Source organism: Anopheles gambiae, chromosome 3, assembly GCF_943734735.2.
Source record: "Anopheles gambiae chromosome 3, idAnoGambNW_F1_1, whole genome shotgun sequence".
NCBI lineage: Eukaryota > Metazoa > Arthropoda > Insecta > Diptera > Culicidae > Anopheles > Anopheles gambiae.
Window position 1 is genome coordinate 36,626,068 of NC_064602.1, and position 23,924 is coordinate 36,649,991.

The 23,924-nt window shown below is 45.2% G+C and overlaps 2 protein-coding genes across 7 annotated transcripts in view; one reads left to right on the forward strand and one right to left on the reverse strand.

Moving 5' to 3' along the window:
- LOC1278971 (voltage-dependent calcium channel subunit alpha-2/delta-4) overlaps window positions 1–23,924 on the reverse strand; it is a 64,146-nt gene that overhangs the window by 20,838 nt on the left and 19,384 nt on the right. For all 6 annotated transcript variants that reach the window (XM_061656346.1, XM_061656341.1, XM_061656343.1 and 3 more), the window contains exon 4: window positions 22,259–22,369. In XM_061656346.1, the coding sequence (XP_061512330.1) occupies window positions 22,259–22,369 (111 nt within the window). The remainder of the gene's footprint in view (window positions 1–22,258; window positions 22,370–23,924) is intronic.
- On the forward strand, window positions 8,100–11,159 carry LOC133393603 (collagen alpha-1(IX) chain-like). Its single transcript, XM_061659236.1, has 8 exons — window positions 8,100–8,268; window positions 8,402–8,445; window positions 8,519–8,949; window positions 9,016–9,390; window positions 9,456–9,527; window positions 9,588–9,932; window positions 9,991–10,888; window positions 10,964–11,159. Exons 1-8 carry the CDS (start codon window positions 8,246–8,248, stop codon window positions 11,086–11,088), a joined length of 2,313 nt encoding a protein of 770 aa, XP_061515220.1. The 5' UTR covers window positions 8,100–8,245; the 3' UTR covers window positions 11,089–11,159.

Here is a 23,924-nt window from a genome sequence, read left to right on the forward strand (position 1 = left end):
ACGTTCCGATTGAATTTGCACCAGCAGGAGATCCAGAAACTGTCACTTCTCTACTACCGATGGAACTGAGACAGTGGAAAGACCACGCACTGCCAGCCTGCCTTTCTGGATGAATGTCTTGCGGTAAAGGCGGAAAAGAAAATGTTAATGCGAAAAAGCTTCTTGCTTGTACCAGCCGAGCCACCACCGAGCGAATCGATCGAGACACGGCGTCGGCCGCACTAAGATGATGTGGTCCTGTTGGGCCCCCCGTCAGTGTGTGTGTGTGTCTTTAGCCGTCCTGTCACAAATGCGCACCAATTTGCTAGACGCACAGCTACAACGTGGTCGGGAGCCCTCCCTCGGGAGGTTGGGATAATAATTGAAACATTTGTCTACTTTCGCCACCTTCCGGCTGGGCAGGATTAAGGACCCCGAGCGCAGGCGATGTGACTGGGCTCCCGGGCTTTCGGTATATACCTTCTTTTTTTTGTCTTATGGTTTTGTATTTGTTTGGTTCTTATTTTCTCCCCAAACCAAAGGCCACCGACAAGCGGGCAAAGCTGTACCTTACCGTTTCAATCTGTTGTTGATTTGCGACAACAATCACATCAGCCCAAGCTCCCGTAGTCATGCTCACGAAGTTAATGGGTGGAAATATTAAATTAGCAGCAAAGTCTTTTAATAGAAAAAATGCTGATTTTTTTTTGTTTTTGGGCTTGGTTTACTCTTTGGACGTCATTTTCCTGCTCGATGGTTGCGCTTCGGTTGATGAAGTTAGAAAATAGTCAACCAGCCAAATAATTGAAGAACGGTCTGTCTAAGTGTATCAAAGAACAACATTGATTAAGATGTAGTTTATCCTTCTACATCCGTCTGCAAGTTATTCTTTTGTTCAGTTAAGTTTTAAACCTGTTTTTATGAATTATTTGGAAATGAATGAGCTATGTTGTTACTTGATGCCTTTTAATGGACAAACTTGTCGCAATAAAGCTGATTTTGGTGCGTAAATTGCATACTTTCTGGATGAATATTTAGTTGCTAAGCTATACAATAATTGTGAAAATATTTTGTTTAACATTGTACAACAAACGTAAAAATAAAAAAAGACATAAACTTCGAGAGAAATTCATTTCGCATTTCATTTCAACATCTTTTTTTGGGACCGTTACAAACAATGTTTGGCCTCCTCGGCCGCTCTTCAAACATGTTCAAGGATGCCCACGAAAATGAAAGATAATCACCCGCTTGATAATGTTATTGAGACGCTACACACACACACACGCACACACACACACACATCTACAGACACAATAACGGACCCCTCTTGATCCCAAGCACGGATCCAAATTATTCTATTCAAACTCAACAACTCGCAATCCTTCGGTCAAGGACGACCCACCGCGGAAAGGCCACCCCGACCGAAAACAATAGCCCTAGCGCTATTCAATTTGTACCACTTATCCGCTTTTGCTTCCACCGTAAGCCACCGAGCCAAGACCAGCAAAAACAAATGCACAGACACACAGGCCGAACAACAACAACAAGAAAAACACGCAAATACCATCCCCACGCCCTTTGAAGTGCTCGCGTTTACAAGATTTAAGGGCACGTCTTGCTTTACGTAATTTTTCCGCCGTCCCGAGGCTTTTTGAATAGGTTGCGAAGGGTGTAAGTACAGCGAGAAAAAAGAGCTCACACACACACAGAGTCCTGAAGTACTTCGCGGATCATCAAATCAACAGAGCCTGATTCTTGGCGCACAACAGTGAGCCAAAGATGAGCATCGTTTCATCATGCAACTGTGCTGAGGGCGAAAATGGAAAAAAAAACCCGCAGACGCACTCCCAGGTCACGATGAACGCTCTTAGTGCGCGCAAAGAACAATCGAACAGAATTGAAAATAGAAAACTGATTTCACGGACGACAGCCAAGGAGGGGCCTGCGTTGATGACGACGACGGTTTCGGTGCAATTGGCCGTACGGAGCTTACAGAAAGTAGAAGGTTATTTACTTTCCGGTCGGTTTTCTTTTTTACTGTTGCCGTTCTAACCATACACACACATACACTTGCACATCACAGTCCTGCGCTAAGCAAACGTAATGAAATGCCAACTGCATCTGGGTGAAGGAAAAGCGATCGTTTGTACGTTCACTTTAAAATCTAGGGACACAAAATGGTTCCTTTTGCACGTTACTTGCATCCTTCTTCCTTTAAGGTTCGGTAAACGCAATCAAATATCACAAATTAATTTATTTTTCTCATCAAAGAAGAGCTTTTGTGTTACTAGAAAAAAGAAATACAAATTATAAGCCAGTAGATAATTAATTTAAGTTAATTTGTTGAATTTAATGCATTCAAAGCTTTAAAGAAATAACAAACATGCAAAGCAAAAATGTAACAAAACATCAAAGGATAAAATGATGTAAATAAGTCCTTGATTTTGAATCTGCAAGCACAAAAGTATTTCCCCTTTTTTGTCGCTCGTGACTTACTCGTGAAGGCCTGAGTGTGGGGCAAATCTTGTATAAACTTAGTCAGAAGATTTAAAAAAAGAAGCCCAACCCCAAGTTCTTCCCTGATTTCAAAAGCAGCTTACAACAGGATGATTTTAGCGACGCCATTCAAAGGCACGCAAACTTTAGATTGCACAAAAGCAGGAAATGGAGAGAGAGAAAAAAGAGAGATATGCAGAGAAGAAAACCTAGCAAACGAAACTCTAATTGCTATAGATGATTACTTATAGTAAAACTTTCATCATTAAGCAACGGTACGAGAAAAGGAAAAAAGAAGCTAGAAAAGCCTTAACAAGAAGCAAACGATACTGGCAACTGCCAGAAGAAACAGAATTTGATCGATGCAGGCAACCAGAACCACTCGTCCAACCTGTGACCCGTTTCTTCCTATCTACTCCCTTTAGCATTCTAGCAACGCACAGGCGGGAACGACTGCAGTTCATCCCACTTCCGGAGAACGGGCTTCCCTCTCCAGCGGGTGCGAACAACAGTGGACCGGGAATCGGACCGGAGGACCACGAGCAACCACGATGACCAACGAACCGGTGAAAATTATAACGAAATCAACCAACGGCAATGAGAGCCCCCACGAACGATGGGTGGCTCCTTTCCCCTCCCTCGAGCTTGATGGAAACTTGAAACTAAAGTATTCTTTAACCATGCCTTTGCATCGCATTTTTCCCATTTGCCCTATCATTTTCGCTTCTCCCAGCTGCCATTTTGAGGGAAAAGGGAGCGACGGTCCAGCTCCCGGATGTGAGCACATCTTCCGCCACATTTTTTCTTGCCATCGTTTTTATTTCTTTGTCTAGTTTTCTCCGTTCCGTTTGAAGCCTTTAAGCGGCAGCGTCGTACAAAGTTTTGTGCCCGTTGAAGTACGCTTTCCCGTGCGGCGGCACCCATGGGCTGGGCTGGCTTTTGCGAGCGGACAGCAAAGGCACTATTTTCCCAACACACAATTCCCCACCCGGTAGTAGATGGGCATCTCATCATCTTCGGCTTCTCCGTGGTCCCTGGTAATTGCTTCAAATTGAAAGTAGAAATGAAACCCCCTCGTGAGTGCAATGGTGAATAGTTCACCGGGCGGGGCCGGACGGACAAAGAGCGAAAAACAGAAAAGAAGGGCAAAACGGGAAAACGGGCTCGCACCAAATCCTTCGAACGAAACGCTCCCTACTTCATGGCCGGATGTGATTTTACCAAAGAAAACCTTCCACCCAAGATCCCAAAGATAGAGTCGAGAGCCCGGCCCCGAGCCGAGCTCGGGCAGGGAGAAAAAGAAGGAAAGAAGCATTAAAAAAGTTTCGCAACTTTTACAGATGTATGCCAGCAAATTGGTGTCAAAGTGATTTTAATGCACAGATAAGTTATAGCGAAAGTTTATCACACCGCCTCGCAACCACCCGTGTCCACCGATAATGGGACTGGCGGCATCACATGGGCCGAAGTGACGTTCGCCACTGGCTCACTGCTGGACGGGACGGAACGGCCCTGAAAGTTGCCATCATAATTGGATCGTGTCTGTTTATGGAAACATTAGGAAATTAGAAACACGATAAAGATGGACGGGGACGTGCGAAACAACTCTGTGTGTGTGTGTGTGTGTGTGTGTGTGTGTGTGTGTGTGTGTGTGTGTGTGTGTGTGTGTGTTGCGCCCTCGCCCGACCGGTTTGCTGTGCTTCGAGAAACTGCAACGCTGCTTGAGTAACAGACAGGCACACAAACACTCACACATACACACAGAAGGGCGGGCGAGCGCCCAGGGGAAAAGCGGAGGGCCAGAGAACAGCAGGTTGGAAAAGTTGTGCACTTGCGCATTTGGGGTCACATGTTTCGGGGCCCCGTGCCCGGCTGTGGTGCATGTTGGCGTGAGGATTTTGGAAGGTAGCAGTAGAAATGTGCCCGCGGGAGGGGCAGCTGGTTGTAAAATGTGCAAAGTTTCCGTGCAGCTTGTAATTAATTGAAGTAATCACACCGATGGTGTTTGGTAACAGTGTACGTATTATTGACGCTACGGTATGATTGTAATTGTAGGAGAAACTCTTTCATTTTTCTTTTCTGTTTTTTCAACCATTATAGGCAAACTTTACCGTTAACCTAGATCTACACCCATGGGCGACGGATAAGCTGAAGATGTGATGTTGATGCTCGTATCACCACATAGGCGAGCTGGTTGGAGTATTTTAGATTTAATTAAACAAATGCACTACTTCACCACCGAAACTATCGGTATTGGTGTTTAAATTTATGAGTGTTAAAAACATTCCATTCAGTTTACCACATTCTAGAAAAAAAAACATTTCCTTTTTTTTACATTAGCATCAAACTACGAATGCTAACGTCTTTATAAACCGGTTGCATTTTATCTTGCCGATCCTGATGTTAAACATCTTTTAAAACGAGTTTTTATCGCGTAGTAAATGATCATTTTACTTTAAAATAAACAATGCAAGAGCTTCTTATTTTATTTTAAAAATCCCATAAACCAGTTGACAAACTGTCTCTGCGTTTTGGAAGAATCAACATAGCAGTGTCATTGTTAGCCAGGAATGCAATATGCTGTATTGAAATAAAAACCTGAAGTTCCATTCAAACCTTAAATTAGAATACAGCGTTTTCCAGGAGTTCTCATAGCGGTGGGACGCTTTATTGACTTTATTTCTTGCTTATAATGAATTTAATGTAATTGAGAATTGGAATTTATAGCACCTTTGTTGGACAAATCCAATGGGAATTTCCAAGGAGCTTGTCCAAAAAGGGTGCCATAGAATCCAATTTCCATCATTTGCAGTTCACTTCCAATAAGAAAGAGTTAACGAAGTGTCCCACAACTATGAGAATCCCTGGAAAACCCTGTAAGTAAGAATTTATTAGAATTATGTTATACATATAAATAATTGATTCGTAATTGAGTTTTTAGTTTAAGATTAGAAACGTATTTTTATCCAAACACAAATGAAAAAGCTAGTTAAAACAAATAAAAATCATCCAACCATTATTACATTGCATTGCTCCTGCACAACAGCTGCGTTAAAAAATCCTCACAAACCAAAATGCATCAATCAAATCATTTCAAACTGGCATGCTCGTGCATACACACACACACACACACACACACACACACACACACACACACACACACACAATGTAAAAGCACATTCCTTCCCTGGCATGTACCATTACACCAAAGCACAATTAATTCAATCCTAATAAAATTGTTAAACGTGTCATTAAGTTCTACACGCCAACGTTGCCGCTTCTCGCACTTGTTGAGCAAAAAACCGCAGGATAAAAGACAAAAGAAACACTCAAACATACCACCACCGCGTTCGAGTCCCCCCCTCTGGTTCGAAGCTCGCTCATCAGTAAAAACATTCGTTTTAAAGACCAACACTTACAGGCGCCATCGTATTTCACGAAAGAGTTGCGACTGATAAAGCAATCGGTTAGATGGAATGAGTGAAAGGGGAGGGGGAGGGAAGAGATAAGGATGAAATGGTGAAGAAAAACCCTTCCCTGCTGCTAGCGTTTTGCCGCGCGTACAGTACCTAAGTGGAAAATAATTGTTCACGCTACAAATAAATTAACCTCTTCTTAATCATCTAATCTGCTTCCGTGGCGTGGCTGCAAACGGCGTACTTTGTGGCAACACTTCCGCAACAAACACATTTACATATCACACACACACACAAACAGTTTCGTGTCCCGACGCAAGGAAGCGGGCGCTAGGAACAATGTGGGAAAAAAGAAGCAACGAGAACAACGAAAAAACGCACACAAACAGGACGACAAAAAAAACAGCCACGCGCCACCCATTCGAATGGGCGCCCCGGGTCCAAAGTAAATAAACAAAACACGCTCCATCCGATTGCTGGGTGGGAAAAGCTCACCGCCCTTTCTAGCACCATCCCACCTCCCCCACCATACCAAAACTGGGAGACAATAAATTCCACGATAATTTTACGATTCGTTCGCCACTACCACCCACCCCGGTTGGGACCACCCGTAACGATAGCTCACATTTTATTCCGCAACGCTAAAATGACGGACGCGGTAGGAGGGGATGGAGGCGCTGTGAGCCCCAAATTGTACCATGTTCGTGGCGGGAGATCAAGCTCAAACCCTGGTGGCAAGCGGCACCATTCGTCACCGTTTCGTCATTCGTCATCGAGAGCGCGCAACGTGGCAAATGCTCGTGGAAATACGGGTCGTGCAAACAGTTTCCGTTACCATCTACCCTGCACCTCGCACATCCCTTGCCTTTCCACCCATCCCGATCCAAAGCTTCCCATCGAAACACAGCGCAAAATTGACATCAAAATGTGCAAACGAAACGCGAAGCTGTCGGAAAATGCTGGTCGGGGGCGAACCCACAGCCCGCGTGGCACGGAATACCAACCCTGGCCTCCAACAGCTCGTAACCCCTTTTACGCCGCTCGCTCGTACGCTTTATTTAGCACACCGTCACACCATTGACTGTGTGCTGGCTTCAACCAAACCGACGGGCGATGGCTTTAAGCAGCGCTTAATGAGTAATTTCGAAGAAAAACGATGAAAAGTTTCCCGTCCATCAATGTGCTGCTCTCGCTGACTTTGGCGGCTGTCTGAGTTTTCGCCCAAAAACACTTCTGGACGCTGCTTCACAAAAACGTTCCCAACTCAGGGCACAAGAGCAATACACTCGTTAGTGAAGTTTTCCACCACCAGCACCACCATTGAACGGAGGGCGGATTTGATGTTCGAAGTAATGTTTGAAGATTTTCCCATCCACTGTGCGATCACACTTCACCTGCCGCCGCCGGTGTGCGGTAGTGTGGGACGCGTACGCGCTTTTTGGGAAGGAATTGAACCGTAAATTTACGAAAACAATAGCTCCAAGACGGTCGATGACATTCCGAAAATGGTGCCAAAGAATTAATGATATGGTAAGTTTAAGCTGGCTGCAAAAGCATTAATTTATTTGAAAGCAATCGAGCTAGACACTTGCTCTAAAGCCATGTCACGCTTCGTGCCGTAATGCTGGAAACAGTAATGGCTTTTTGATGGGATGAAATTAAGCATCGTTTAATTGGACGAAATTGAACATAAATCATAAGGAATATGAAATTTATTTTAAGCCGCTAGTTCATATATTAAATCAAAATCAGGCCACTTTATCTTGCCTTTTTACTCAAATTCAATCGTTGCCCCAAGCAACGCCCTAATGTAAGAGCCGGCTCAGAACAAAAGATCCGACATCTAAACACGGGTGAAACCATGTGACCCACTTCTTAACAACTTCTCACATAGCATGAAGCGACAAACAAAACAGCAAAAAATAACTAGACTTCCCTAAGCCCGAAACATCTGGCGAACAGCTTTGCACTCAGAACTGTGAATGCCAATGGAGAGTTAATTTATGTTACATCCATCCGCGCACAAATGTTTTAGCACCATCGTGTCGTGTCTCCAGCGTCCACACACAAGCGTCCGCTGGCGTTTATTCGTGATGGGTTCGCGATACGCCCGCTCTTGCTTGCCTGTTGGAGCACAGCATATGGTACATGAATTAATTTTTCCATTTTTGTGTGCCAATGTCAGCGGCGCTGAGAATGCTCCAAAGAACTCGCCTGCTAGAGATCAGTTGGAGTTTAGATTCGATCTAGGGTGGATCTCAATTCTTTGCAGCTTGAAGTCTGGTGTGCTGAACGAACGCTTGCTCGGAAGCATGTGAAGTGTGCACAAAGGAAGAGTTGTGATTTACTGCAAAATGTATTCAATTTCTTCAATAAGGTGTGTATTTCTTCGAGCGGTTGAAACAGATTTTTTTGTGGTGCTGAAGGTGTACATCAAGTTTATACATTGAAACGGTGTCAATTTGTTTTGTTCCTCATCGTTCTTTTGCAATTGAAATGTTCTCATACAGACTGCTCATGCTGTTACTGTGTCTGACAAGCGTTGTAAAGTCGCGTAAGTTTGTGCCCAAGTCAATCGATCATGGCAACACTCTCTAGAATTATTCCTTCTCTGCTCAAAACGCTAGAAATCGAAGACGAAGAGGGAGACGATTATGAGGAAGGTCCGTGCGGACGCTGGCGACCGGGCGATGTGGATCTGCGATCGTTCGACTTGATCCGCGAGTTTCGGCTCGATCAGATTGAGGCGAGCAGCAAGCATATGCACCGGCTGCAGGGCACCAACGAGTACCAGACGGCCTATCGCTTCGAGAAGGAGGCGAACCTAACGATGCGCTCGGTCGATGCGTTTCCGCTCGGGCTGCCGCATCAGTTTTCCTTCGAGTGTACGTACCGCATCGAGGATGAGGGCGAATCGTCCTGGCATCTGTTCGAGGTGACGAACGAGGTGCAGGAAAGCCAGCTAGCCATCACGCTGAACCCCGGCCGACAGATTCTGCAGATCGGGCTACCCGCCACCGAGGGTGAGCAGCAGATTGTGGAGTATCATCACACTACGGTGAGCTGGGTCAAGTATTGCGTGACTAGTGGAGTGCGTGTTCTAACAAATTCTCACATTCTCTAGCTTTTCGATCACAACTGGCACAAAATTATGCTCGGTGTTACCAACGATTATCTTAATCTTTGGGTCGATTGTCGTCCAGTGCGCGATACCGACGGAAATCTCAACGTTCCCCTGGAGCCGCGTGATCGTTTCGACGTAGCCGATGGGTACGTTTCAATTTCCAGGTTTGCGGAAACTTCCGTCTTTGAGCCCGAATCTCCCATCATCGATCTGCAATGGATGGTTATGAACTGTGACCCAACGCGACCGGCCCGGGGCAATTGTGACGAACTGCCCGTGTACGATGTCGCATCTTTAACTGCGAATCTTCCGGAAGGACCAACTCCAAAGTCGGACTGTAATACCGTCTGTCCACCGGGATACAACGGAACAGATGTGAGTTGCTATTATTTTTTCGCTAGATATTTTCTCAATATGGTGAATGCTTTTACAATTTTTAGGGAGCTCCAGGACCAGCGGGACCACCCGGACTTCCAGGTCTAAAAGGTGAAGCTGGTGCATTTGGAAGACGGGTAAGCTGATCTTGCTAATGAACAAACAGAATAGACACTTTCATAATTCTACAACTTTAGGGACCTCCCGGACCTCGTGGATTGGAAGGACCTCCAGGACTTCCTGGAATTGGCCAGAAGGGTGAGAAAGGAGAGATCGGAGTTGGTATTGCAGGACTGAAGGGACAGAAAGGTGAACCAGGAGTCGCTGCTGTGGCCGGATCGACCGTAGCCGGTCCCGTTGGACCGCGAGGTCTTCCCGGTCCCCAAGGTCCACCCGGTGCAGGGCTAAGAGGAGAGAAAGGTGATGCCGGTGTCCCGGGTCGTGATGGACAATCGATAACTGGACCACGTGGCTTGATCGGACCGCCCGGAGCGCCAGGTCTTCCCGGTGCGGACGGTTTACCTGGAGCATCAGGTGTAAAGGTAACGTTACCATTGCTTTAACAAGTCCCCTCCTACAATGTAAAATTACTTGTAACAGGGAGAGCGCGGCGCACCAGGACCAAGAGGTGAAGATGGAGTTGGATACCCGGGAGAACCGGGTCCAAGAGGACCGAAAGGAGAGCCTGGTAGTGCTAGGGCTGGTGCAGGTGTAGCAGGACCTCCCGGTCTGCCTGGACTGCAAGGAAATGACGGCGCAAAGGGAGAGAAGGGAGAATCCGGTACCCGTGGACTCCCAGGCACTCAAGGACTACCGGGTATTCCCGGTGCCCCAGGCCTACCAGGTCCTCCGGGTCCTCCCGGTGATGGTTCAGGAGGGGGTGGCGGCGGTGGAGGAAGATACTTTGAAAACTTCATGTCCTACGGCCATCGAGGACCGACAGGTTACACTGGATTGCCCGGAGAGAGGGGCGCCGGTGGTCTGCGAGGTCCAGAAGGTGCTCCAGGCGTACCAGGTCCACCAGGTGTGGATGGTGCTCCAGGACCTCAGGGAATACCGGGCCTACCGGGACAAACCGGACCTCCGGGTGTTCCTGGTGTCCCCGGCCGTAGCTACACTGAGGCAGAAGTAAGCGACATCTGTCGGGCAGTGCTGCGAGATCACATTGCCGAATTGACGGAGGGATTGATCGGACCTCCTGGGCCACCGGGAGTTTCCCGTCCGGGCAAACCCGGTACTCCGGGACGTCCGGGCGAGAAGGGCGAGCGTGGATTCCCCGGTTTCACCGGTGATAGGGGCATCCCGGGAGAACAGGGAGCGCCAGGCGTTGCCGGACCACCGGGAGAGCGTGGAGAACCGGGCATTCCGGGCGAGAATGGGCGTGACGGTGTTGGCTACGTTGGTCCGCAAGGTCCGGTCGGTCCCCCCGGACCGCCAGGAGATTCCGTGATAGGGCCACCAGGTCGGGCAGGTGAACGTGGAGAACCTGGTAAAGCGGGTAAGTTATAGATCGTACGTTATACAAGATGATTTGCTGGGCATCAAAGCATGCTTCATTCTTCTCCACCCACAGGTCATCCAGGCGTTCGTGGAGCTCCGGGTGTTCCTGGCGTTTGCCCCAACGATTGCTACATGGCGGCAGCGGCAGCGGCTCAGAACTTCCGCACCAACCAGCAAACTAAAGGACCCAACTATTAGCCCGAATGTAGCGATTAGCCGAGATGCTGCTAAGCGAAAAATCAATAAAGTCTTCTTGCATTTCAATTTAATGGGAGAGCCATTACTATCAAACATTAAAACAATCTTGAAGTGGTTTACTGCAGATATCTTGCATTGCAAGATGCATACTTTAAGGAGAATTTCATTGCATACTTTAAAGCAATCACCTGAAAACCTGAAAATGAGAACACAATTTCACCGCTCCATAAATCAGGACAAAAGATATTTAAAAAGCAGTAGACTTCCACCCCATTACCACCCAATAAACTAATACTATAATCGATCCATAATGATTACTCTCAGCGGCATGATAATTTCCCAGTGCCGTCGCTGTGTTTGCATGTCACCGTTACGGTAACTAACTGTCTACTTATCAATGGGACCCGATAATAGCGGCAAAGCAGCATAATTATTCATTCAACACTTTCACATCACCATCATTACATTCCATCAAACTAATGGCGTAGTACACAGTGTGTGCGGTTGGTTGAGTCCTGGGCGCGACAGGAACAACGTACAAAAACACATTCCCGTCCCGTCAATCCCTTATTTTCTTTGCATGCGACACACAACTGCTGCCCAATGTTCCCTTCCCCTTAGTAACTCACTCTGACATACACACACCCACACTAAGCCCATGTCCCTAAGCGGCACATTACATGTGGCGTGGCGTGTTGGCGAGGGCACGACGAGTCGAGCGGAGTCAAACAATCGCGAAGTTTATCTCGCCATTTTCCTTATGTTTTCCGCTCAGGAAGTGAAATGTTTTTCACTTTGCTGAGCCCGACCACCTTCTCCTGCTCGGTTTGCTTCCCAGACCGCCTTCCCGAACGCCTTCGATCTCGTGTGTACAAAGCATGCGATGTCAAAGAGAGGAGTGTTGCGCTTGCGTTTTTTTCTTTTGCTGTTGTGCTTTCCTTCTTGCAACAGCCATTATTACAACCAAAGCGGCTACCACGTACCACACCCTTTTAGCGCTGTAAGGAAGAGGTAAAGGCTTTCCGCTTTACGGTTGTGGAGCTTTGCGCAAAACGGGAGCACAAGGGGACGGCACACAGCGACGACGACATGGACCGTTGTAGCAGATGCTGTAACTTGGCTGTCTTTTACATCGACTTTAACTTGCCCAGTGCTTTATCCTTGTCGCATCTCCCGACCAGAGTGTGCTAGTGCTCGGTAGCGGAATTTGGGGCAAGTGTGCCATACGGGGCAAGAGTGCCACCAAGCATTTTTCCTTGAAAACTTTAGTTTAATGATCAATTTTGTATACAGTTGGTTGTTTTCCAATGACTGGGTATACTGAGCCGAATTTCATATAGACCAATCGATATTTCCCATTGTTTTGAACTGATTTATATTGAGTTTAAAAAATTGAGCAGAATATTATAATTTTTTAATCCAACCAAATAAGCTCTCAAAAATCATGCGAACAATCAACCGAGAAAATTTTTAAACCACCGTATAGCTGAGGAAACGTGAATTTTTTTGTGGGGTTAGTTGAAAAAAACTTTCTTTTTGTCACTGAAAAATTCAATTTCAAAAAAGTTACAACTTTTGGGGCAAGTGTGCCATCTCTGTTTGGGGCAAGTGTGCCACCATCTTTCATAAGCGCGAGCTGTCAAAAATGTAAACATTGTTGTAGCGTGCTGCGGAATGGTGCGCTATTGTGAGCGGATTCCACGCCAGAAAAACAGAACAGTAACAAACCATATTGTGGTACAGTTGGTGGTCAAAAAGCGTTCATTGGTGACTAAATACATGTAGGAATACATACACTAGTGGTACAAACGTAATGATTTCCAATTATCTAAGAAATACGGTTATTTTAACCAGGTGGCCGTCTTGCCCCATACGAGTGGCACTCTTGCCCCATAGCCCAAAAAACAACGTCTTTTTGGACCCTTTTTAAAACGCTTCAAAAACTGTTTTATTTGCACTTTTTTCAAGCAAAACTCATTTATAAGTGAGGAAATAGATGTGAAATGGTTATGAGATTTAAATCGGCTTTTGAAAAACACGTTTTAGTGAGTTATAACTTGAAATGCTTAAGGTGGCACACTTGCCCCAAGTTCCGCTACTTACGATTTTCTTTTCATACCGCGCACTTCTTCCCATTCCGCAGCCCGTCTGGACGGTTGTGCGTACTGGTACCATGCAAACGCGATATTGAGGATACTGGTGCTGGTCTGGGCCTACACAGGGCTTGCTGCGAGGAATCGTTCTATTACATGGCGATAGGCATACCCGACACGGCGCACAGCTTCTCCAGTTTGCATTATTTCCTAACATTTCCCTCTCCTCCTTTCGAGTTACAAAAAAGCTCCCCCATCCCTTTCTTCCGGTTGCTTACCCCCGGTTGCACGCAGGGACTTTTCTTTGGCCCTGCCCGTACAACAACACCGTACCCCTGTGCAAACCGTCCCGCTAAGCAAAAAGAACGCAGCGTCGTACAAAGGCGACCGGGCTTTTAGAGAATCGCTTTTATCTCAAGAAAACGGTTCCCATTTTCCGGATGAACCATTTACGCCATGTCGGGCACGACAGTAAGAAGATGACACCGAAGGAAAGGAACAAACAAGGCACGGGTAAAACGGGTTTCGGGAGAGCAGCACGGATGGCGTGTGCAGTTGGCTCCGGCAGAGAGTAAGAGATAGAAGAAAGAAAAGCACCGAAAAAAATACATACAGCCGTACAGCGGCAAATTATGCACGATGGTGTGGCGTATGTGGTGCGGCCGGAAAACCCACCGACACCATTAAGACCGACAACGCCACCACTAACACCTCGCGCAATAGATGCAATAAACAATAAATATTACAGTCTCATTTCTGGCTAATGCCATCTGGAGGTGGAATATTTTTATTGCAATTTGTTTTTTCGTCTGTAAATGAAAACAGATAAAGAAAATGTAGCTCGTTTTTTTTCTCCACCATTACCTTTATTGTAACCTAGTACTATTGCAGGGTTTCTCAATTTTATCAGACATTTGTTTTAAACAAGATAAATAAAAAAACCGTGTAAAAACTAATCAAATGTTATACACGCAAATACCGAACAAGTTGGACTTAAAAACCGAAGAAGTGCTGTACATAGGTTACATAACTTCAGGCGCACTGCTTTTTACCAATTCGATGAAGTCAACGCCTAAAAGTATGCATTCTGCTAAAAAAAATCCGTCTCGATGTTTATTAAGCAACACTTTGACGAATTTGTGCGTCCGACCCGCTGTCACTTTACTTTCACTCACGAAGGTTTTCTAAACTTCAGCCCTATCGTTATGCGTCCCAAATGTAAACCCTCCCTTCGTTCAGCTTAAAAATGTAAAAGCACATTAAACCAAGGACATCGTGCTCATACAATATTCGTAATTGAATAATTAAACACCCACAAGGTACCATCGCCGTGCACGGTTTTCCACTAGCACCAAATATTGGCCAGATCTCACGTATCATTCCACAATGCTTTTTTTGCTTCCAAAAATAATCACCCCTCCTACTGGTGGTAAAATGCCAACTAGATACCCCATCCCTCGGTTTGTGAGGGTCCAATCTCAAACATACCTGATTAAATTCATCCATTTTCCCATCCAAGCTCCGGTACACCCCTTGTTATCGTTCGCGCGTCGCATTAATTCATAAACCGAACCCTTCATCAATAAGTCATGGCAAAAAGGGTTCGCGTCTTCGGTCCCCGACTCTCTGTCTGAAAATCTGATCCCTTCCCTGTCCGGCACGTTCTCAAGCACGGATTCCGTGTCAGGTATATCGATAAAGTGGAAGAGTCAGGCAAAGGTAAGCGGCCGTATGCCGGCTAAATGGAACCGAAATGGTTTCCACGTGCCATGGAGAAAATTTCACCGTTTACCTCCTTCAATCACCGTCACATAAAATATTCTATTAAAAATCAAACTCCTTCAGGATGCCTTTCCCGTTTCCACCGCCGAGGACGCTCTGTAAACGGTTCAAGCAAGGTCACGAATACCATTGCCGTCGTCAGCAATCGTAAAGAAGAAGGGTGTTTTCTCTTTAAATTGAAAACCAAACTTTTCACCCCTTCAAACTGTTGTTTGCTGCCGCCGAACAAACAGGATCCCCCTCCCTCCAGCCATCCTCTTTTTGACCAGACGCTCAGGGTATCAGATCCGGCACTATCGGATCCTCTTCCAAATATGAAACCATAAATAAGTCAAATCCCATAATTCATGACCCGTGGGACAGTGGAACCAGCAAGGTTCGTCTTGCGGAGGTCACTTTGAGCGAGCGTCGGAAAATCTCAGCTCATATACCTATCGATGTGTCTGTGTATGTGTGTGTGTATATGTGAACACCCTATCCAATAGATACGTCTGGATTCGCCATTCTCCACATCTCGATCCCCTCAACATTGGTTAGCTGATAGACGACAAAAATTATCGATTATCACTCTCATCGGTATGCGGAGCGTGGCAGCAATATTGAGCACATTCTGCCGGAGTTTAAAACTGTGGAATATGGTATTTCTGCGCTGGAGCACCGACAGCAGCAGCAACAACAAAACCTCTCGGGTCAAAACGACAAACTTTTCACCCACCATAAAACAGTTTTCCCCGGCCTTGTCCAACAAACTGTGGCCGATTTCAAGCCGAAACATAAAACCCAAACCGCCGAAGGAACGAGAGAAAGAAGAACCTTTGGCGATACACAACACAATAACGAAACCTTATAGCCTCTGCCGCAACAACGCATCACTCCAACGCCTTCCCCACACTGTATCGGCTGTTATGGGGCTGGCCGGGCCGGGCGTGAACCTCTCGCAGTCGTTTAGCCGCCATTGCACGTAAGCCAACCGGTCCCTTAACCTAATGTGGCTAAATTTTACAAGCTTAGCTCGTCACCACGAAATTCAATCTTCCTGTCCATATTGTACGCCCGTCCGCCCGTGACTGACGCATCAGCTGAGTTCGTCAGCTTGTCTGTGCCGCCCGTTTGCGGCGGCTATACCGAACTACGGCCCGTTCGGAGAGGCGACCAGTGACAACGGTGCCGACACGACAGGCAATCGCACATTTTGCCCTGTATGGGTATGGAACATACGACACGAAAAAGTGATGATTTTTATGCGTTGGTTTTTTTCTTTGCTCTCTGAAATGGGAAAGCTGAGCTACAAACTCTAATGGAATGCGTTAAATAGTGTTGAGGCAATGTTACCCTTTTTGGTCGCAGCTTTTGTTTTTTTTTTGTTTACTGAACTGTTACAGCAAACAAAAATTGAAAAAGGCAAGCACAAATATCATGCTAAAAATTATTTAAAAGAGGGTATTTGTGAAACAGTTTGCCTATCTCTAGGCATTTGAATAAATAAATTGCATACAGGCAGTCCCCCAGATACACAGTACTTCTTATACTCGGATTCGGAGATACGCAGTTATCTTAATTTGACAATTCTTTGAGCAAATTGTACTGATTTGACCCATAAACTGTAAAATGCCAACTAATTTCCCTTTTGATTAAATGTTAAAAACTATTTCAAAAGGTTTGAAACTTTTATATCCAGTCAGAATCATATCAAATAATTTATTAAGTGTCTAAAACCACCCCTCGTACTAGCAAAATTACACGAAAATTAGTTATGTTTTGGCTGGAAATCACGAGATTCGACTGACGCGGAAATTTGAGATACGCGGTATTTTGCTGCCGTTTTCGGTCCCCAGTAGCCGTGTATCACGGGGACCGCCTGTACTTTACATTGCCAAGTTATAAGTTATCCTAAAAGTATGCAATCTGCTAAGCATTTGCTTATTTAACATTTTATTTGGAATTATTGACAACATTTCGTATGCTTTAGTTCTTACAGTATTACTACTACAACCTTGTTGGCATGCTACATCCCTCAAACGTTGTAAGTTACACACTTTGGCATCATAAATTTGTTTAACTTGCACGTTTTGCTACTTTCGTCTTGTTTTCGCTATTTTAATAAGATTTTACTACACCTCTTACAGATACAAACGCCACGTGGACAGAGCTGGTACATCGAATAAAAGCTCCGAACAGCAGTCCAACCCTAAAGCACGCACCATTCACAGCACACCGATTCAACTGAGGCCAGCAGGCCCGAAATCGCCATGTAATGTAGGGCACACGGGCAACATGGACAACGCTTAATGAGCGGCCCCACGCTGTGTTTCGTCATGTTTTCGGAAGCACGTTTTCCAACACAGCACACACACACACACACACACACAAAACATCCAAAAACCGTCCACAAAAACCTACCCCATCATTACGCGACATTTACAGCATCATCTTCAGCACAACGAGTTAAAGTCAGACCATCAGCTCGTCTGGTAGCATACCCCTGTGCTCCCTGTACATCCATAACCTCACCAACCCATTGATGGTGGGTGGCATCGTTACGTTTGTCTTTACCTCGCCCGGAGTAGGACGCACCGGGGTTTTTATGATGCTTGGGTGGAGGAATTTTTACGCGCATACACAATGAGCGCCAATGTGGAGTGGAATTTTTAATTGAATTTGAACACGAGTGAGCTTTTTCAACCCCCTCTCAAAGTTTTCTGCCTGAAATGTGAAACATAACATCCAACAAACTCGCAGGCCAATATGCTAGACGCATTTGCAAGCCACTTTTTTCTCGAGCTCTTCCCATGTGCTTTTATAAACAAGCATTCGTTGTAAAGGTTATTTTACAAAAATAACAGATTCACCATATTTGCTGCGTAAAGTAAATAAAAGAGTAAAGAAACATAACTATCTCACTACACTTAACTAGACCCAGGATCTCCACGTCATCTTCAGACGCTCCGTTAAGATCGTCTTCCCATCGGTCGCCCTTCTTCGACTGCCGAGTCACGCTTCCGCACGCCGGCCGCACATTAACGCACGGCTGGTTATTGATTTTCAATTCTCATCATGACACTCGATGTTACGCACTAATGCTTTCACCGTTCCCGACCCAAACAACGATTTTATGGGGCCAATTTACGAATTCATCATTTGCTGAATGATTATTATAGCCAATTGTGAAATGGAGGTTTAGTTGGATTTGAATTGAACGCGCGAGCGATGCCGCAAAGGGAAATGAGCGTGCGCGCGCTCGCGCCCCAGTTCCTCGATCAAGCGATGTTAATTATTACGGCAGTACGATACTTCGATAAATTGCTCGCCCCCTCTGACCGGAAATTGATTGTTGGGGATTGTGTCAAAGCTTCGCATCACAGCGCGAAAGGGGTGTTGTTCTCTCGTGTTTCTCGCTGCCCTCCTGCGCTCCGTCGGCTCTTTCTGTCTCTTTCTCGTGTAGCAGATTGGACGCTATTGAATAATAATGGCACCATTAGCGTCTCGACAATGCCGCGGTCCGCCTAAAATGTGCTTTATTATGCAGAAGCAATCAATGCGGAAGCCGACACGGCCCACCAGTTTTAAGCTAGGAAAAATCGCTAGAAAATTCATAACCCTCGTTGTGGTGCAATTAAATTACCATACGAATCGCTTGCCCGTCATTACTATTTCAATCAGCGTGTGAGTTTATAACAAGGATTTTCCAATGACACCAGAAGAAGGATTTAGAGGCATTATAGAAAGTTACATTTAATGTTTAAGCAATTTTCTATAAATTAAACACAATCTTAAAACCCTCTGATATTTTGACATTACCGTATTGTAAATAATCTACAGCTTTGCCTACCTTTAGGCGCATTTTAAAATCATTTCGATGATTTTTTTATTGTACACAATTTCAGCAAACAAAAAAATAAAGAATATCGCAATGCCCGTTTCATGCTCCAGACACACTGGAAGATAAAAACGGGCGGCCACAAAAGCAGCTTCATTAGTTTTGCCCTGTTTTGCTTTACTGTGTACTCCCTCGCTCCTTGCTCTACTTACAACAGTGTCAATTTTGCTGCAAAAGATACTATCTAACAGTCCCGTTCGTGACAGGTTCTGTTTCGCCGTGCTGCCCGACCTCGTTCCAATTCCGTTAGCAGCCCCACATTGTCCCCACCGGTAGTCCCCAACGGCAGAAGAAAGGCATCATGGAATACGGAAAATTTATTAGCCCATCTCTCCTCGCCCGTGCCCTACACTGCTTCCCTCGTTTTCCATCGGAACCTCTCCCGAGCAGGACTCCCGAGCAGCAGAACTTTTGTACTCCCGTACTGCTCTCTCGCTCTCTCACGACAGATTTTTTTTCCCTTCCAACTGGAATGTGTACCAAGTTCATCCCGGGGAAAAGCCTCAACCAATGCCCCCGACGTGCTGGAGGTGCGGTTACTAGGATATACACATATTTCAAATATACTTTCCGTTCGCCGAAAACGGAGAAACCTAGATGCCGTACCGCGGTACTCTTACCTTCAGCCGGTCCTCGTGTACCGAGTGCCTTTCTTTTTGCCTTTCCTCGAATGCTCACATTTTTTTTCTTGCTCTCAACAACACTCCTTTTGATTATTGTTGTAGTGCGCCCCACACACTTTCCAGAGTCCCTATCCCTGCCAATTCTCGGACATTCTAAATTCATCTTCTTACCAAATCCTGACACACATACACACACACAAACACAAAACCACACAGAATGGCACACAAAAAAAAGAATGAATCAAACCCCAACACGGCCCAACTTATTTCTCGAGTAAGCGATTTACTTTTGATGTTTTGCATCGGTTTCGGGGTTCATTTTTATTCTTAGCATTTTCCCGAACGGGTTTGCATTGCCCTGACTTCCCTGCGCCCCGGGCCGCTGGTCGCAGTCAATTTTACAGAGGTTTCTTTAACACGAAAAGGGAAGCGCTCCGAATTCTGTTGCACACCTGTGCTCCCGAAACCGGAAGCGGCTCACAAGCCGGTGCGAAATGGTCTAAATGGCAGGAGGAAATGCCTACTCCTGCAGAAAACGGGTGGACGTGAAACAGTTCCACGGAGCCCGGTGGCAGGAAGGCAGGAATTAAAAATTGTGTTCTTCTGCAAGAAATCAAATTCGCACTTGTAACAATGCTGAGCGGAACAGCGTGCGGAAAAACGGAAGCCCGCGCAAAGCGTTAAACTACCGAAAATGGTGCTGACTAAGAGAAATGGAAGGTTTTTTTTTTGTTTTGTTTTTGTGTTGCCCTTAGCTGTTTCGTCGGTTCATAAAATACCCATTCATCCCTGGGGCCCGTTGTCCTGGTGTAGGTAAATCTTTAAAGCAAGATTTTTTCCCCAATTCTTGACAAAGGTAGGGAAAAGAATGCCACTACCCAAGGATGCAAAACAAAAAGTTCATTACAATATGGCCCTTTTTATTCCGTTTTAAGCCTCTTCTGCAGCAAGCTTTTGATTCACAAAGCTCTACAAAAACAAAACTTTGTGCCTTAATTTCATTATGTTGTGAAACACGACCGGATTCGTTGCTTGCTTCCCTAGGTTGGCATATTTTTTTGTTTTGGCTAACTTTGTTGTTCAAAACAATGTAATACCGTGAAATTTGGTCTGGCAAGAAAGCAACGGCATCACTAAATAATTAAAAGATAGAAGAAAAAAAAACTTGTGCAAAGTATTTTAAGTAGATATCGAAAGAGATTAAAGCCTTAAAAGGTCAATGCTGCGCTACGGATAGCATACATTTGGGCGCTTCTTTTCTGCGTAGAGAAATTAAACGTTACGAATGAACACAATCAGCTTGATAGACAAGCTTTTTGCCTTTTTGAATCATCCCTTCAACTGCTCTGATACCTTTTCTTTACGATTTATCGCAAAAGCAATCGCAAATCGTACAGCACCAAACGCTTTTCACAGCGTTTTAATGAAAATGTGCCTCAAAACGGTACATTCAAGCACACTTAATGATTGCTTCAACCATTCCGTCAACAGTATCGCCGTCTTAAAAGCTCATTCACCAACACTTCTCTGCACAATTTCAAACCGCTAAGCACTTCCTTTGCCGGGCGAAATCGAACTAAGCCCTGCTGGGACCAATAATCAAATAAGCTTCAGCAAACCGATTGACTGTAGGAGAAAAATTGATCCGATTTTTCCATTTCCCCCTGCGCTGCTGTGCCGCTTTTCCGTGTGGTGTAGAAAAAAACAGAAGAAAACTTTGGATCCCTCCGTTAACAATTGCTTTCCCCGGTACTATCCGGAACGATTGCATGGTTAAGCCAAAACATCTCCCCCATCACAATAGAAACGAAACAAGTTTAGAGCGTATCGCTGTACACCTTCTACCGTCGCTTTTTCTTCTTTCTTGCTTTCATTGCACCGCCGGGCATGCGATCCTTTCCACACCCCGGCCTCATTTATCATGCTCGGTGCCGTACGGTACGCCATGAGGCATAAGAAGAGTGAAAAAAACCTTCCCCGAAGGAAAGGCGCTGGTGGTGGTGTTTTATTTTCCTTTTCACTCCACTCAATGCAATGCACGGGCAAACCCGGTTTGGAGCGTTCATTATTTCGCTTTCCTTTAAGGATTTTTTTAAACCCCTCAAAAGCCCGCCCTGTGTTCGATAAGCTTCCCGGGAAAGCCTACCCTTCGTCTGCCTCTAGCCCGTACTGCCGCCGGTGCCAGCAAGACGGCACAGAACGGCAAGCGGACGGGAGGCAGCAGTCCGAGCAGCCTTGAGGCTAAATCCAATTTACGGAGAAATTTCCGTTCGAAAGGTAATCAAACGTTAATCTGACGCTGAAACGAGGAAGAAACCGCCGATGCCAACCCAGTCCCGTGAAGATCTCGTGCACTGCATCTCGTCCTGCTAGCAGTACCTATGGGCACCCAGCCCTTCTATAGAGCTCTTTTTATTCGCTTCTAGATGTTCCGCTTTCATTTTTTGTTGTTGTGGAACACGCTCCACGGGCAAACAATCCGGCACCGCATGAGTAGTTGCTTGCCAATGCTGCTTAAGAAAGGTCGAAAGGGAAATCCTCCTCCACTATCACTGGTTTAGAGACCTCGCAAGCCTGGGGGAAAGGGGGCTCTCTCGCTCAACAACCGCACACAGAATGTTTCTCAGAAAACAGGGCACTCAACATTCCCCAGCACCCAAGGACAGGACAGCCCTGCACCTACAAAAGGGGAAGGTGAAGGTGTTTCGGCAAAACATGTTTCCGCACACGTACGGTAACAAACAGCTACAAAGGTAATGCTCTCGCACCGAAAAGGGACGCATTGCGCTACTCACCATTACGGCGTTCATTTTGAAATCCATAAAGTTCTTCACTTCCGCCGCCAGCTCGCGCAGCAGCAGTATGCCATCCTTCCGGGTCACGTCCACGTCCGAGTCCTTGAAGCGCTGCAAGAGAGGAGAAAAAACACACAACAAAACAAAGATGATAATCGGGTGTCACTGCTAATGTACGTAGGGTGCGGTGCGCACCAGGGCAACACGTTTGAAGACGTCAGCATCTCGGCGGTGCCTTAAAAACGATGATTGGCTAGAATTGTTGGACGGTTGGGCGATGATTGCTTGTGTATTTAATGCAATTGGAAAAGCACTGCAGGTCGTACAGACTTTGTTTTCATTCATTTGCAGGTAGAGAGACATAAATGCGAGCAAAGTGAAAGTACTAGAATGACCAGCGATAGTTTAACAAATGTATTCTATTCCTGCACTCGGTATATCTCGACATCATGTTGATGGATTTTAGTTTTGAACAGTTTACTTTAGAGTTCAAAAACTGAATTGAATGAGCTTATAAGGGACACGACATGACCAATTTTAAATGAAAAAGATAATGCCATCACAAATGACCATGACCATTTGGTTCCTAATTTGATATTGTAATCCAGAATGATCGAGCTTTTCTGCGGCAAAATCATTGAAATTGACTCATTATTTCATTAAATAACCTCTCTGCATCTAAGTGTACAATGGCGCATTGTGTGTTTGCGTTTCCCTGCACACAGTTATTTGCCAGCGAACGAAGAGACAATTTGATTAACAGATAAAGCATAGGCCTTACTTACCCCGGCCAAGCTAGTCGACATATAGGGGAAAGCGGGGCAAAATGGGCATGTGGGGCAAATTGGGTACTCTCTATTTAAGCATTATTTGACTACAAAGATACTTTCCAATGCTCAAAATGTATTCATTAGAGTATTCTATGAACACCATGTAAGTATCATACCCCTTACATAACAAATAACCAAGAAAAATTCAAAATAAAGTTTAGTAGCATATTGATGTAAATTTTGCCACTTCGAAAATAAGCTTAAACCTGTGTCACAGGGATGTGTTGAAGTTTTGCATGATATATTATTAAAGATATGATATTTTAATACAATTGTCTGAAGAAGGCAAGGTGATTGAATGTGTATTTTTACTAATATAAAATTAATACAAAAATGCTTCACGTGGTGAGACTATGGTGTTGTATTTGTCGCCTCAATAATGATGACAGATAACGTCGGATGCAGCATCAAATTTGTTTGATTCCGTCGTACGACGAAATCGCACGTCCGACGTTAACTGTCAAATTCCGTAAAAAAATTTTGAAAGGCCTTCCTATAAAATCGCATCCGATGGAGCACAGACATGGGCTTTACCTAAGCACAGTTGTTGTGTACATATGCCCATTTTGCCCCAGGGCTATGCCCATTTTACCCCGCATGTCAGAATAGCTTCTCGTAAAACATGAACTTTTATTTTACACTGTTTTCATAATTGTAAGTTGTTTTCATTCTATTTGGCAATTTTAATCCATAGATAAAGGGTTGAGGCATACAATAATGAAAGAAAAAATGTGTTTTGTAGCATATTCAAAGGAATATTCAGTAAACTGCTTAACATGCCCATTTTGCCCCGCTTTCCCCTATTGTTTAAAGTACCGCACAAATAACACAACAAT

Bases quoted from the DNA above. Each gene is read 5' to 3' on its own strand.
- LOC133393603 (XM_061659236.1), top strand. From the start codon at position 8,246: ATGTATTCAATTTCTTCAATAAG. The intron at 8,446-8,518 runs GTAAGTTTGTGC...TCAAAACGCTAG, and splicing joins GACAAGCGTTGTAAAGTCGC to AAATCGAAGACGAAGAGGGA. The intron at 8,950-9,015 runs GTGAGCTGGGTC...CACATTCTCTAG, and splicing joins TGGAGTATCATCACACTACG to CTTTTCGATCACAACTGGCA.